Consider the following 15,091-nt stretch of genomic DNA (forward strand, 5'->3'; position numbering starts at 1 on the left):
TTTCACATTTTTAATGCATTTTCTTTCTAACTTCCACACAGTCATTGATTCCCATTCGTTTTTTTTGTATGGAGTGAAAATTAACTAACAGAAAACGTGAAACTTGCTACAAATGTGTAATCCATCACACTGAACATCAGGTTTGCCTAGAACGTTAGGAAAAATACATTTAAAAAAACTAAAGCACGAGAGGCAAAAAGATAAGTTTTAACATAAAGTATGTATATATCATTCTAGTTAATGGGATAAAACATGGAAAATCACTGGTATGGTTCTTTTGCATGTACTAACTGAACAGTGTTAATTTGGACAAAGGATGCCTGTTTTGACACTGGAGCTCTCTGTGTTCTTTTTTTTTTCCCTTGTCCCACCCAGACCACTAGCAGCGGCAGCAGCAGGATGAGCTCGGATGGGGGCGGGCGGCCCGTCAAAGTGGGCTCCCTGGTGGAGGTGATCGGGAAGGGGCAGCGCGGCACGGTGGCATACATTGGCAACACACTCTTTGCCTCCGGGAAATGGGTGGGAGTCATCCTGGATGAGGCCAAGGGCAAGAATGACGGCACGGTGCAGGGCAAGCGCTACTTCACCTGTGAGGAGAATCATGGGATTTTTGTGAGACAGTCACAGGTAATTGCGGAAATACTTGGTAAATGGAGAGACTTTGATAAATACTTGATATCTAGTGAAAATCAGTACTTGAAGTCCTTAGGTCAGTATTTGTAAAAAAAATAATCTGTTGTGTTTGAAAAGCTCAGGAATTTGGGAACAAGAAAGTTAGCAGGGAGTAAATGTTTAGCTGTGTGACATATTTCATAAGTAGGTATTGGGGCAAAAAAAACAACCCTCTCGCTTTTGTCCTTAATTTTCAGGGGCAATTTAATGGGAAGTTTTTACTATTGTATAAGATATCTGCATTGCAAATGTGATCAATTATGTTCATGTTTTTATTATGTAAATCACTATATATCACATCTCCTCTTCAAGTGCCAGAAACTTAAAGCAGAGGATGGTGCTATTGTCTCCACCCTGTGAACCCTTGAGTCCACCCCCATTTCTCTGTTATTTGGTTTCTTATTCTATTTGTTTGAGATTTTATTTTTTATTTTGACGCAGTGGGTTGTGTGGGGGTTGATATTTTTCTCTGCTGTCTGCACGGTGCCAGCATTTTCAACTGCTTCAGGCTACTTGGTACTTAGCTGTGATCAAAAACATCTCTATTTTTCGATCCCAAACTATCCTGCGAAGCGTCCCTGCCTTTTACAGAATCCCAGAGATCGCATAATGTGGCCCAGAGGGGACAGTGTAATAAATTACATTGTAACAAAAATAATTTTGTCATTGTCATTTGTCACATGTAAAGACAGTAAACACACACCCAGAGTACAGACAGTGGAGTAAGGCTTCTTAGATACACTGGGTATCATGCAATAACGTTTTTGTTTTCTTATCCTCAGACTGTCTTACTTTTTTCCTTGAGGTTTGCTGGTACGAGTGTTCCAAGTAATATCTATCAAACTCTTTTAACTGTACAAACTTGTCATAAATTGCTTGTTTCAACTTGATGAATGCCGTCTAATCGTGAATGATGTGATCATTATGTAACCTACAACCCCAAACTTCCATATCAGGCCCCCTGTTCCTCAGAAATTTCTGGGCGGGTTTCATACAGGAAAAATGTCACGAGTCAAGAGTAAGGAGGACTTCAAAAGTCCCGCCGTCAGAAATTAGCAGACAAAAGCAGCACGTTTAGCATGTCAGTAGTCATATTAATGGTCCCCAAAAACGTGTTAAATTATTATTACATTTGCAAGCGCCATGCAGTAAAGTGACATAGATGAAGAAGAAATGGTTCCACATGAAGTTAGATGCCAAATAAAAAATGTACTGTTAATGCAAGATTAACGAGATAAAAACATTTCATTAAAGCTGACGTTACTGTTGAGTGTTATGGACGATGTTCCCCTGGACAGTGACCTGCATAAAGACCCAGAAGCAGCTGTTGGAGTGTTAGAAATTTCCTTACAGCTAATAAATTGTAGAGTTTGTTATGCCAAAATACTCCAGTACGAATAAAATAAAAAAGTTGTCAAACCTCTCAGTAAATTGGCAGCCATGATGCACATCACACTCACAGAGACGTTTTATATTAAGTTTCGTCAGTTTATCATTTAAATTTTTGTTTCCTATTTAAACTCCAAGATTTAGGCATAATTCTTTAGTCAAACAAGTACTTTTTTTCCGCTGTGAATAAAGGCAGACTATCCGTCCATGACTTGTACGTAGTTGACATTTAAGAATGAATCCCTCCGGCCCACTTTGTTGAGTAAAGAGCAGATACTTCACAACAAAACTGTGTTATTGCTACATGTGACCCTGCTGTACAGGTGCAGACATGCGCACACTCACACACAAGGTTCAGCTTGAGTATCGATTAGGTGTTATATTGCTGATCCTCACCGTGTCTCCCACTCGGTTTAAAAGACTGTTTGACCCTGACTGCCCGTGCGGTGCACTTGTAAAGGTTTCTATGGAGACACGGAGATGTTATAACTCACTTTGGGAGTGCTATATTTGAATGAACATCAATAAACAAGCCAATTTTGTTTTTGTGGCTCCCCTTTTAACATCGGTCGCTCCCTCTCTGCCAGCTCTGCTGATGAATAAAATTGTTTGCAGTGGAAGCTTGTGATGTTTTGGAAGACGTGCTTGAATGTCCGTCACTGTCTGTCTTTCTGTCTCAGATCCAGCTGGTGGATGATGGAGCAGATACAACGTCCCCGGAGACACCTGAGCCTGGCACGGGCAAAGTTCCCAAACGAGGTAAGGACACGGACACGCACACACATTCAGAAGGTCTTATGTTTTTGTCCTTGGGCATTACTCAGCAGTATTTTTCCGTATTCTGCAGGTATTCAAATGGTGACAAGTTGCTAAAACACAGTGAAATGTTGTCAATCCTGACCTTTCAGAAATAGAAGTTTCCCGAGGGACATGATGCTCAGAGCATTAAACATTCAGTGGCATTTGAAAGCAAAGAAAAAATCTAAATATGAAAAGACAGGCATAAAAATAAGCTTTTGTGATTTATTTATTTATTTATTTATTTATTTATTTGAAATTAAAACAGTATCAGCTGCAGTAGTGACAGTTCGGGCACTTTGGTTAAGTTTATAAAGAGACTCTGTGAATAAAATCTGTGAACAAATGATATCAGTGGTGAGGATACGCAGACACTGTGAAAAAAGAAGTGCCTCTGTGAACATCTGTGTACAGAAAGAAAGCAGAAAACTGTGACTCTGATTTGACAGTGACAATCCAGTCACAAAGCAGAGTCCAAACAGAGGGCAGATGGTTCCGCTGCCTGAAAGGTGTAGTACATTTTCAAGACGGATGGCGGCGACCCAGGTGTTGTCGTCCATTTTAAGGTTATAGCACAGAAATCTGGGCCACGTACATACAGACGACGCCAAAAGTGTTGGTATCCTTACACCTCATTGAAACAAAGCGCCATTCTTCCTGAAGAGCGTTGAAACCCAAAGCTCTTTTGTCATGCATACCTGCAGGCTTTAAGTTTGCCAGAGAATTAAACTAAGAAGCTGTGAGTAGAGCTGAATTCTTGCTTATTCTACAAAGATTTTCTGAAATGTTCTGGACATAACTATTGGTAATTATTGGTAAATATTGCCTCAAAAAGGTGTGCTGCAAAACATTAGCTTAAGTGTCCCAATATTTTGGACCGTGCCATTTTCATTTGTAGTATTATTTAAAATAAGATATGTATATATTTTCAAAAATCAAAAGCAATGTGTCTTTTCTATTAAATACAGAATAGAAAATAGTGGATGGGAATTACTTTTGTCAGTTACATCTTATTTCAGAGAAAATTGTGGTTTGGATATCAATAATTTTGGCCACGTCCGTATGAAGCCTGGGTGGGCCCCCTTCCGTTGTCACACCTGTACAAACACCTGAATCAACACATAAGCACATGGATTCAGCTACAGATGGTCCTATTCAGCCAACAGTAGCAGTTAACTTACAATGCCAATAACATCAAATTTCAAAATTGCAAGATAGCCTCCCCCCATTGGGGGGCTGGATCACATAGTTCCACTATTCTCACTGCTATGCCCTCGCTTTACAGTATACGTCTCTCAGAAATACACGGTGAGTTGTGCTGACAATGGTCCATTGACTGAAACATGAACTTTTTTTCAGTTCTTGTTACCTTTTGTACATTGAATAAATTGCTTTGCATCTGGAGAGCCTCAGCCATGTCTGCATCTGTGTGCCAGTGTATATGTTCCCTCGAGCAAGGCAGTGTAAGTGCTCACCCACTGCAAGTCTGCAAGTGCTGTAGAGTGACAGCCAAAGGTGTAGAATATAAATGGGCCGCAGTAAGTATCTCACTGCGGAGACACTGTGTTGTTTCGTTTTGGTCATGATTCGCCGATCAAACAGAGCATGGCACTGACACTGCCAGGGTTGTGGGTTTAAATCCCTCTGTGCGCACCTGCGGTCCTGTAAGGCTCCACCGGCTGCTGTTCTTTAAATGTCAAACCAAACAGCAGGTTTAACCGTTGCCCCTCATCCGGCTACCTGTTGATTCAAAACATCTTTTTTACTCACGTCAGAGTAAACGGGAGATGTTTGTGGTTGACACACAACATTCTCACCACACGGGCCTGTAATAGCTGTTCTCGGGAATATTGTTCGTAGATTTGAAAGCTCCAGAACAGCTACTAAATGGACCTTGTTGTGACTTTTTTTTTGTCAGCTGCTATTTCCAAAGTGAAGAATGAAATTTCAATTACAGCAAGCTTACAGTTCTGATTTATAAAAAAATATAAAGTTTATAATGATTAAATTGTAAGTTTTTAATACGTGATAACTTTAAGTATGGTCATACTTAGTGTGTATAAAACCCCATATTTTCAACTTGATTCATTTTAAGGGGGATTTGAATTTACCATCAATTTAGAAGTTGATAAATGGTAACATTAAATCATTGGTCTCACTCTACTTTCAACATGAGAAAAGAAATTGCCTACACTTTCCACATCTGGTCACCAATATTTTTTATCCTCCAGAGGATGGAGCTCCATTTCCATGGTTACGCCTCACTGCTGCTACATTAAATAGGGGGCTGGTGGTTGGTGCACTGTATTCAGTTGAGTAACGTCCACTTTCTGGTGCAGAGAGAACGAGTTAAAGTGGTGACACACCAAGTGCTTTTTTTAGACAGCGCTGATGGACAAATGTTTCACGAACAGGCGACTAAAGTGAGGCTCGTTAGCTAATTCAGATGTTACCTGGCAACAAAATGTTTCCTCAGATTAAAGCAACAACACAGAGTAAAGGCCTGGAAAGGCTTTGGCTAGAAGGTAGAAAGATGATTCTGAAAAACAATCGTAAATAGAAATGAATGTTAACATTTAAAGAAAATTTAGTTGATGCTTGTCTCCAGAGCAACTTAGGATGGCAGAGTCCTTTTCAGACGTGGAACATACATTGCTTGCTTCATTTATCTGTTAAAGTGATGGCTTTTCGTCATTCAGATTTACGATTATAAGATTCTATCTGACATTTTATCTAAAAAGTTATTTACATGAAACTGTTCTTTGATGAGTTATTAATATTTTTTATAGGTTTATTTTTTAGCTTAGTCTATTACTGGCCATATAATTTGAAAAAAAGCAAAGGTTCACAAAGTACACAGGAGGTCCAATGAAGTTCCACCTATTTACTCTGTCACTTAACTGCTCTGTGACTGAGGTCAAAGGAGCTGAGAGGATCGCAAATTTGTGCGAAATCTGACGTTTGAAGGCTCAAAGCAGTTTCATGTATTTGTCTCAACTTTAAAGGACCTTAAGTTGCAACTCTCATTTAATTTGTGTTTGTTCACATGCTGTATTAAAAGCATTTTGCTGGATTTTCATTTGTTAGTCTGTAGTTGGCCTAGTCTGACTATTACTGTGGTTGTAAGAGGGATTTTTTTAAAAATAACCTCTTCTGCTCCTGTTGCGTTGGGAGGACAAATATAGTTTTTGTAGACTTAATTGATAAGAGCAGAATCTCCTCATCAACTTGTCTCTTTCATACTCTTTCCTAGTTTATTAAACACATTTTATTTTCTCTGTGCATAAGTGATGATACATTCATTACAGTGGTCTTATGAAACGATACAAAATGCAGATTTCTCTCGCTCTCTCTACATGTTTAACTTTGTGCTGCTGCATCCTTTATATTAATCTGACAGCCTTAAATTCAGACTTTGTGCCCGGTTGAAAGTGACACGGAAACGTTAGACCGAGCTGGTCAGATGGTCGTCATGAATATTATGTAAAAGTGACCAGGGTGCTTATTCTTACATGACACCTGGGTTACATTTTAAAATTGCCATCAGATTAATGGAAGGGTGTGAATTTCTGAAAGGTGCTGTATTTACTAAAATAACCCCCGGTATCATCTGCGGGAAGAAACCAGACACAAAAAAATTAATGTAAGAGACGTATTTGTGCTCTTTCAGCAGGTTCACACAGCTGAACGTCTCTCTGTCAGAACTTTATCAGTATGAACCATGTGTTGAAAAGACAATAAACACTGTTGACTTTAATCTGTTTGCACCAGGATCTTTGTGGGACTTTATATCTTGTAAAGGATAATTAAGACTGATTATGATATGAGAATTTGTCTCTCACTTTCTTTTTTTTCCTCTTCTTATCTTATCAGAGATCCTGGAGACGCCCAGGTCCACCAAACTGGTGAGTAAGATAACGCTGCACCGTGACACAAAGTTCCCCTGTGGGGAAACCAGGAGCACATATGGCAGCAGACACACACACACACGCAAAAATACGCTCACAATGACAGACCCTCACACGTATCTGTACAAACTTGAATACCTGCACACACAGATACACACACACACACACACTGGCAGACTCTGTCATATCTAAAGTAAACACACTGCGTGTTCCTGTTGACTGTTGGAAGATAAAATGACCTGCATAGTACCACACCTGCTCTGCTGTTTCAGCCTGATTTAACACTTGAGAGTTCATCCACTTCTGACTCTGGCTACGAACCTCCTGCCTTTTTTACAGGCTCTGTTAGTATATGAGAAAATGCTTGGCAACCTGCAGAATAAGTATATTGGCATTTATGTGTAGTATTTTTATGATTAAATACATTTGTTTTACTCAATAGCATGTTTGAATTCAGTCTAAAAGGGAGTTACCTAAAATAGAAGTGCAGTAAATGTACAGTAGTTCTTCAGATACTGATTTAGGGACACGCTGACAATATGCAAATTATAAGTAGTAATTTACAATACAAAGTTTTAATATACATTTACGTAAATATTAAACTATGCATGCAGCTCTTCTTTTATATGTCTGTAAAGACATGGAGTAACTGCTATAAAATCTAGATAAGCATATTGTACTTTTTTCCTTTCATAATAACATGCCTTCCCTTTTTAACAGCATTGAATTCAGACTTTTGAAATATATACTTCCAACTAAAATTGCCCCCAAAATAGCCTTAAATTTTCCCTGGAATTGAGAGTTTCCCTGTGAGCAAAAGAGCTCAAGGTTCTGTTTTCTTATCTGACCAGCAGAGGGCAATGTTTACTTATGAATGCACTTCTAGCTGTGTATTGTGTTACATCAACTGATTATTTATTAAGTGAAACAGATAGAAAAAACTCCCCTGACTCCCATTGTAAATTAAAATAAAGATGATATGACCTGATGTGTGGCTGCAGATCCGCACACTCAACAGCACAGGCTGCTCAGAATTACTCATCGGTTTTATAATTACTCTTTTAGTCATTCATTAATACAGGTCATTTGCTGGAGCTCTCTCTAATATTGCTCTGTGATTATAGGGTCTATAACCACAATAGATTCCGTCTTTCTTTGGACAAAAATTTCAAATAAATTATACCTAGAATTTAGGTTAAATACTCTCAAAGCATGGGATGATGTTTCAGTTAACGAAAAAAGCCTATCACAGACGTAGCCATTCATTTTATATTTCAAATTAATTTGACTCCACTATCCCAATCCCTCGGCACTTAGATTAACACATGTCGTCAGTAGTCAGGAGTGAGAGAGTGAGACATAATATTCCTAAAAGTCTAAAAGGATTTGGTAAGAGAAGATAGAGATGATTCGATTTGTTTTTTTATTTTTTAGTCTCAATATTTTTTTTAAACTCACCAATGAGTATTTATTTGGCACTGCATCCATTTTACCTGTTTTTCATTTTTATAACTAATTATTTTAAATATTCATGTCACCAATATCGGAAACCTTAAAAGAAACCCAGTGCTGAGTCACAGCAGCCAGAAAGATCCTGATAACTTTGAGTTTGGCTTAACCCTAAATTGCACCACCAATCTATCAATGCAATACAATACAATTAATATAATAGTTCCTTTTTTTAAGTTAAGAGGAACAAAAGTAAACCTGGAGGATGGTTCTGTGGATTTGAAATTTTGTGGAAACAACGTACAAACAGATACTCTCCGGCCTCAAACACTGTAATTTAATAACTGTTAACTTTTATGAACGCTTCGATTTTATAATTTAACTTGTGTCAGAACTGAAAAGTTTAACAGAAGCTTAAAAATCTTTAAGGCTGAACATAGCCAAATGTAACTTCTCCTTGACCTTAGAGGTTAAAAGATTTTTGTGATCTTTAATATACTGTGGAGGTTGATCATTTGCAACTGTATTTTCAGTGCAATTCTGCTTCAAATTTCAGTCAAAATGAGAGGTTCTACACTCCGGAAGTTTATCACATCCAGTCAGTTCTCATTGGACTTGGACTTAAAATGTCAACGTGTTCATATTGTAACAACTGACATTTACTGGATGTTTCACAGAACCATCGGTTCACCCAGAAGTGGTGACCTATCGTATTTTGTTCTTTAATTTTTCATTTTCCTTTATTTAAGAGGGTAAAAGTCACATTGAGACTCGTCGAGAGAAAAATAGAGAGAGAGACCTGGACAAAAGGACAAGGTCATGTGTAAAAATAGAAATAATTGAATGTATATTATTTGCTAAATCAGTCTGCCTTTACAAGGAATTTGAAATGGGCAGTTGCATATGTAAAATAACATAAATGAACAACATTAAGTACATCTGCAAACATTGACATCAAAATTAGCCATTGTACAGATGTGCTTTCATTTATTGTTCTTATAAGAGCTCATGGTTTATATTTTAATTGTAGTTTGACATGTGAAGTAAAATAAGAAGTAGTCACTGTGTGAAAAATAATGTGGAAAGTTGTTATATTCATATTTCCCAGAGCTCCAGCCTTGTTGAGTATTGTGAGGAGGGAAAACAAGTCTATGCAATGAATGCTTAAGAATGTATGTCCTATTTACATAAAGACGGTGACGGCTGTCGGCAGATCTGAGAACATCAGCAGACATTTTGTGCGATGTCTCTGGTTGAAGAAAACATTTTAATAACGACACATCAGTCAAGCTTGACACATTTTTAATAAGATTTCCTTTTGATCTATAGCTTGCGTGAAAATGAACTGAGCGAGAACGAAGACGTGTGTGAGCGAGATAAAGATGATGTTGGTGAAAATATACTGTTCTGCATGTTTGACTGAGATATGTGGCCCGCCAGTGGAGAGCACCGACTCGCCACACTCCCCGTCACCTCCAGCATGTCACTGACAAACAGGATCTCTAACCCTCACCCCCCCTTCCTTCCCTTCTTTCCCTCCCTTCTTTCCTTCGACCATGCAGCGAGGAGTGAAGCCCAAAAAGGTGGTGCATGTTTCTCTAACCTCGGTACAGTTGTAATGTTATGATGATGACCGTAGTAGCCATGGTAACCCTGGCTCTGAATTGCCCTGCTGCTGCATGGCAACAAGGCCTCACCCCTCATTTACCCACGATTCCTCACAGCTCACCATGCCCCCATCCCTTGTCTTGTTAGCAAACTGCTGTGTGTTCATTTGAGAGCGAATGGACGATGTTGGAGAGAGAGATCTTGCTTGTGTCGTCCGTAGTGCTACGTCTACCTGTCCTCTGTCACCTCGCCATGCTCTCTGCTCTGTCTGTTTTTGCATTGGTTCAGCTCTGTTAATCACCGTGCGCGCGTGGTGTGTGTTTGTTTTGTCGCCTCAATGTCTGTCTGCTTTCTGTGCATTTAAAGCATGTTGAAGTCACAGTGAAATGGAAAAAATGGCTTTGTCAACTTGTTGCCAAATTCCCTGTGTCAGACTGACACTGTTTAATGATCGTTGCCCAACTTCTTAACAAATTACACTTTTATTTTTATATCAAATCCCCAGGGATGTTTAGGAAAACTGTAGTTTTAGTGAGGTTGTTTTTTTTTTTTTGGGTGTATAAGACACATACAAGTTCAGGTCAGTTCCACCTATGATATTCAGCTATAGGCTCGAGATTACATAGACAGTGTCTGTGAAGGCACAATAGATCTCTGAGGGGACATTCAGAGGTTTTGGGAGATTGTACTAAAAGGCAGCCGAAGGCACTTGTCAGTTGGCCTCAGTATTTATCCATGTCCGTTGCCACTCACCACTTGTTGCCTCTGCGATTTCACATCTGTTAAAGTAAAAGGACTGGGCGCACTGGTGTGGCAGCGGTCTTTGACACGTGTGATTGGAATGGATAGGCCATTTATCAAGTAAAAATGTAAAACATTCCCTATTTCATGCCTCTTAAAATTTGAGGATTTGCTACTTTTTCTGTGTTTGTATCAGTGTGAATTTAATATCTTTGGGCTTTTGACTGTGGTCAAACAAAACGCGTCGAGACATCATTTTTTTTCAACCACTTTTAGACCCAACATTAATCAGTTAATTGTAAAAGTCAACAGATGAATTGATGATAAAAATAATGGTTAACGGCAGGCTAAATTTGGGGCCTTTGTCCTATTATATCTCTTTTGTTCTCCACTGTGAAATATTAGTAAGGCTCAGCATTTTCATTTTGTATTAAAAATGAAAACTCAGAATTTATGGGCGTAGTTCTTGACTTTAAAAAATGTGTCGTACAAAAATCTTTGTGGATAGGGTTTTAAAATGATAAAATTCAGTGTAGACGGTTCTGCTCTGGCTGGGTACTTTTTCGTGAATTTTGATAAAAAGAACTTTAACTATCAAATAAAAGCAGGAATCCCACAAAGGATGGTACAGCAGTGGATTTTTGGGTGTTTGCCCCTAAAATCCTTGTAGGTTTGTTTTTTTTATTTATTTTTTGTTTTCGTACTTGGGTTGTGTCCTTGTATCCTTGTAGGTTTGTTTTTTAATTTATTTTTCGTTATCGTACTTTGGTTGTGTCCTAGCTGCTGGAGTTTATTCATTTATAGTAATCTTATGGTTAGAGACTATGAGACAATTTTTACAGTCGATTCTCGACTCTTTTTGAATATTTTTTCCTCTTTTGTAAGTGTCCGCCTTCCTCATTTTTCATCAGCCCCCCACAAGAGCCTCAAGTCCAGCCATTGTATCTTTTTTCAGCTCAACATACATCGAGCAAGACGCCATGAAAATATAATTTCCTTGTGACTTGAACATTTTAAGTTGAGCCACCCGGGGATTCGTCACAAAGTCCATGCTGACATTCTAGTGCTCTTTAACAGTCATTCGCCACTGACTCATAGATGCGGACGTTCCTCCGCTGCACTGTAGGAAATGTCAGATTGTGACCGAGGTGAAATCCGCCGCTCTCCCGCCTGCAGAGAACAGACCTGCAGAGGATGGATTTCCTGTCAGCTCGGTTGTACTTTATCGTCTCCTGTCCCGCATCTCCTCCGCGGCAGGCTGACTTTCGACATTAAGACCTCAGTTTAGTCTGAACCGGGAGTCCTGAATATTCAGTCAGGGTGTCCAGATCTAAGTCAGGTTTCAGAACATTTAGAGAAATTTGAAAACAGATTATGCATCCCATTCAGAGACAAGACAGAAACCTAGCGGTGTAATTTTACTGAATTCATCAATAAAAAAACAAAATATTAAAGAAAAATGAACTTTTCTCTAAATGGAATATATCACCCTAAAGTTAAAACTAAGTCTGTAACCACTTGTCCCCAAGCTGAAGGTCACTGGACCAAACAAATAGCAATTTACAATCCAGTCTTTAATTTCAGGCTTCCCCTACGCCTCAAAGATCATAGCCATGCTGTAGTTTTTTTTGGAGCCACAAAGTGTTCAATATTACATAAATAAATAAGAATAAATAGGATAAAATATGCCCCCCCCCCGGTTTTTCAGCTTCATATGAACCGCACAGACATGAGAGAGGAATCGATCTTCTTATCTAATCCTTTTTCTTCAGCCCTGAGTAGTGCCTGTGGCTTGTCTTTCCAAAATGCATATCCCCAGAGACCTCGGCATATAAGTTAGGGTAGCCTTTATGTTGCCTGAGAGGAGAAACCCAGGCCAAAAAATCGTCCCTCCAGACTTTAATTTAGGGTAACTTCGATGAGCGTATTGACACTTTTTATCAAATAAAAGAGTCTCGAGTAAATTACAAACTGATACTTCAAAAGTGGGACGGGCAGACAGAGAGGATGATGGGATTTCTAACAAGGTACATTATCTGTTCAACTTTTTAGGGAATAGAGAAAAATATAAGAGTTATGGGGTACTGTGTATATATTCCTTTTTTGGCCCCAAAGTATTAATTTAGCTATAGATATGATGACATTTTATGCTTTTTTTTGGGATTCTGACAAAGATAAGATTTTGGAAAGTGAAGTTACACCCATGCAGCAAACAAAAGGAATCTAACTTTTAAATAAATTCCTGAGATTTTTGCGACTGTTGTGCTGCTATATAAAATAAGCTCCTCTGATGTGACGCCTAAATGTCTGAGTATCAAGTCTTCCTCCAATTTTCTCAAGTACACGAAATAACAGCCACCTTCTTGCCCAGCAAACAAGCTAGGCATGTTGGGTTATGCTGCATTAATGCTTCCTGGGCAGTAATTTTATCCCATCTTGTCCTGCTGGAGGCTGCAGAACAGTAACCTCAGAGGCAGCGATCCTCCCCGTGTCTGCCGGGAAAGCAGCAACTTGATACGTCTCCACCCATCCCATCATCTTCTCTGTCTGCCTGTCTCTCTGCCTGTCTCTCTCACCCCTCTCAGGACAACACTTAGACGCTGTGGTGGGGAGAAAGTGAGGGGGATTACAGAGAATGTTGTTTAATATTTTAACAGGACAGTTTTCTCTCAGCTGCTGTGTGAAGGATACACATAAACAGTTTCTCTTTCTGGTTCAGCAGCTTGGACTCTGAAGTCCTGTTGCTTTTATTTCCCTCGTAATATACATGAGAATCATTATTTTCTGTAGTCAGTTTCTTGATACTCAATTTGGTATCCTCTTACACAGAAACAATACACCGCCTGTGTTTACTGTAGCCTTACTAAGTTTCGTCACAGCAATCCCAAACGACTCCTGCCCATTTTCATGCCTATGATGTAAAAGTATTTCGGGTTTAAAGCTCACAGCTAATCAGAGTATCCCCACTGAATTAATCCTCTTACATCCTTCTCTCTCTTCTTGCTGAGCTGTTGGTGCAGAGAAGGAGATTAGTGGAGCTGAGGAAGACATTACGATAGCTACTCAAATGGCGCTGGGGTGTTTAGGAATGAATTGACCTATTAAATCACTTTATTACACTAAAAACTCCCCTTACTACAATCACTTGAGTCTTAATTCTGATTGTCATGATACTGGATAGTGTTCTAAACCATTTTGCAAGTATTTATACTCCTTGTGTTCTCTTTTATTAGGACAAATAAACAGTATAGGACAAACATTACTGGGTTTGGCAATAAGAGGGTATTTATGGCCAGATGATAGAAATTTGTCACCCGTCGGAGATTATTCTTTACCACTTATACTGTGTCTGTGGTAGCCTGGAACTTCAAATTGCCGCCCACATTGCAGATTTTTTCAGTGGTTCAAGTAGTGTAATACTTGCAAAATAAAGTGAAATGAAAATGGCAATTCAGTGTGACTGTAAAGCTAATACCACTGTAGATATCCTTTTGATGTGTCTGGTTGTATAAGGCTGTTGTGGGCAAGTTGCAAATGACAGCTTTATGGAAATACTGGATTTAAAGGATTTTAGCTTCAGTGTGATATAGGACCTTAATTTGTCAGGTATTTAGCCTGTGTATTTTCTCTGTACACTGTTTGTCAGCTGGTCTCCTAAAACGTGTATCGAAAATATATATTCATATAATATGATAGGTACATTTAGCAGATGATTTTGTCCATATTATTGTCAATCAATTCCATGAAAAGACCAAAACTAACAGTGAATTGATGCCACAAACAAGTACTGTGTGTATATCCAAAACCTGATATATCTTATTCCTCTGTGCCATTGAGCTCCATTGTTGTCTGATTAAATGTAATAAATGGACCAGTGAGCCACACTGTTGCACAGGCTAACATCTTCCTTCATTAATATGAACACACACACAGACTGTAGTTTATCGTGATTCAATCCCACATACACCGTCCTGCTCCCAGAAATACTCACAAGTACACCGACTGTGTATTATTCTGCCGACAAAAATAGTCCACAAGAAATGCACTATTCCTGTTGCTTAAAAACACATTGCCCAGCTATTGTCTTTTTATTTTATATATATATATATATATATATATATATATATATAATAATAATTTTTTTTAAATTTTTTTTTTGACATGTTAAAATTTACATCCTCAGTAGGAACTAATGGGCTTGGGGGGGAGATACGCGAAAACAGATTAGCTCAAACGACGTGTTGCCTGATTGTAAAAGTGTTTATAGCTGTTCTGAACAGCGACGCTTGACGGGGCGATGAAAAGCCTGCCGTCAGAGAGGACGACGCAATGTGCTCATAACTATGTGTAACTACCTGGACAGTGGTGCAGACTTGGAAGGCAGTGATAGTGTTGCACTTGATTGTAAAAACAGTTTTAATTTTCTCACCTACATAAAGCGCAGAGGAAAGTCGTGGGGGGGAATAGGAGAGTGGGTTTCAGGCCATCTAAGAAGCACTTCTGATGGAGTCTACTGGCATTTCTAG

At 38.9% G+C, this 15,091-nt stretch overlaps 1 protein-coding gene across 5 annotated transcripts in view; it reads left to right on the plus strand.

Moving 5' to 3' along the window:
* dctn1b (dynactin 1b) overlaps positions 1-15,091 on the plus strand; it is a 49,440-nt gene that overhangs the window by 8,844 nt on the left and 25,505 nt on the right. For 4 of the 5 annotated variants that reach the window (XM_040138048.1, XM_040138050.1, XM_040138049.1 and 1 more), the window contains exons 2-4: positions 376-627; positions 2,742-2,820; positions 6,733-6,764. In XM_040138048.1, the coding sequence (XP_039993982.1) occupies positions 400-627; positions 2,742-2,820; positions 6,733-6,764 (339 nt within the window). In that variant the 5' untranslated portion in view covers positions 376-399. Of the gene's footprint in view, positions 1-375; positions 628-2,741; positions 2,821-6,732; positions 6,765-15,091 lie in introns of those variants that run through there. The other variant, XM_040138052.1, reaches the window with a different exon arrangement.

Source organism: Xiphias gladius, chromosome 10 (assembly GCF_016859285.1).
Source record: "Xiphias gladius isolate SHS-SW01 ecotype Sanya breed wild chromosome 10, ASM1685928v1, whole genome shotgun sequence".
NCBI lineage: Eukaryota > Metazoa > Chordata > Actinopteri > Istiophoriformes > Xiphiidae > Xiphias > Xiphias gladius.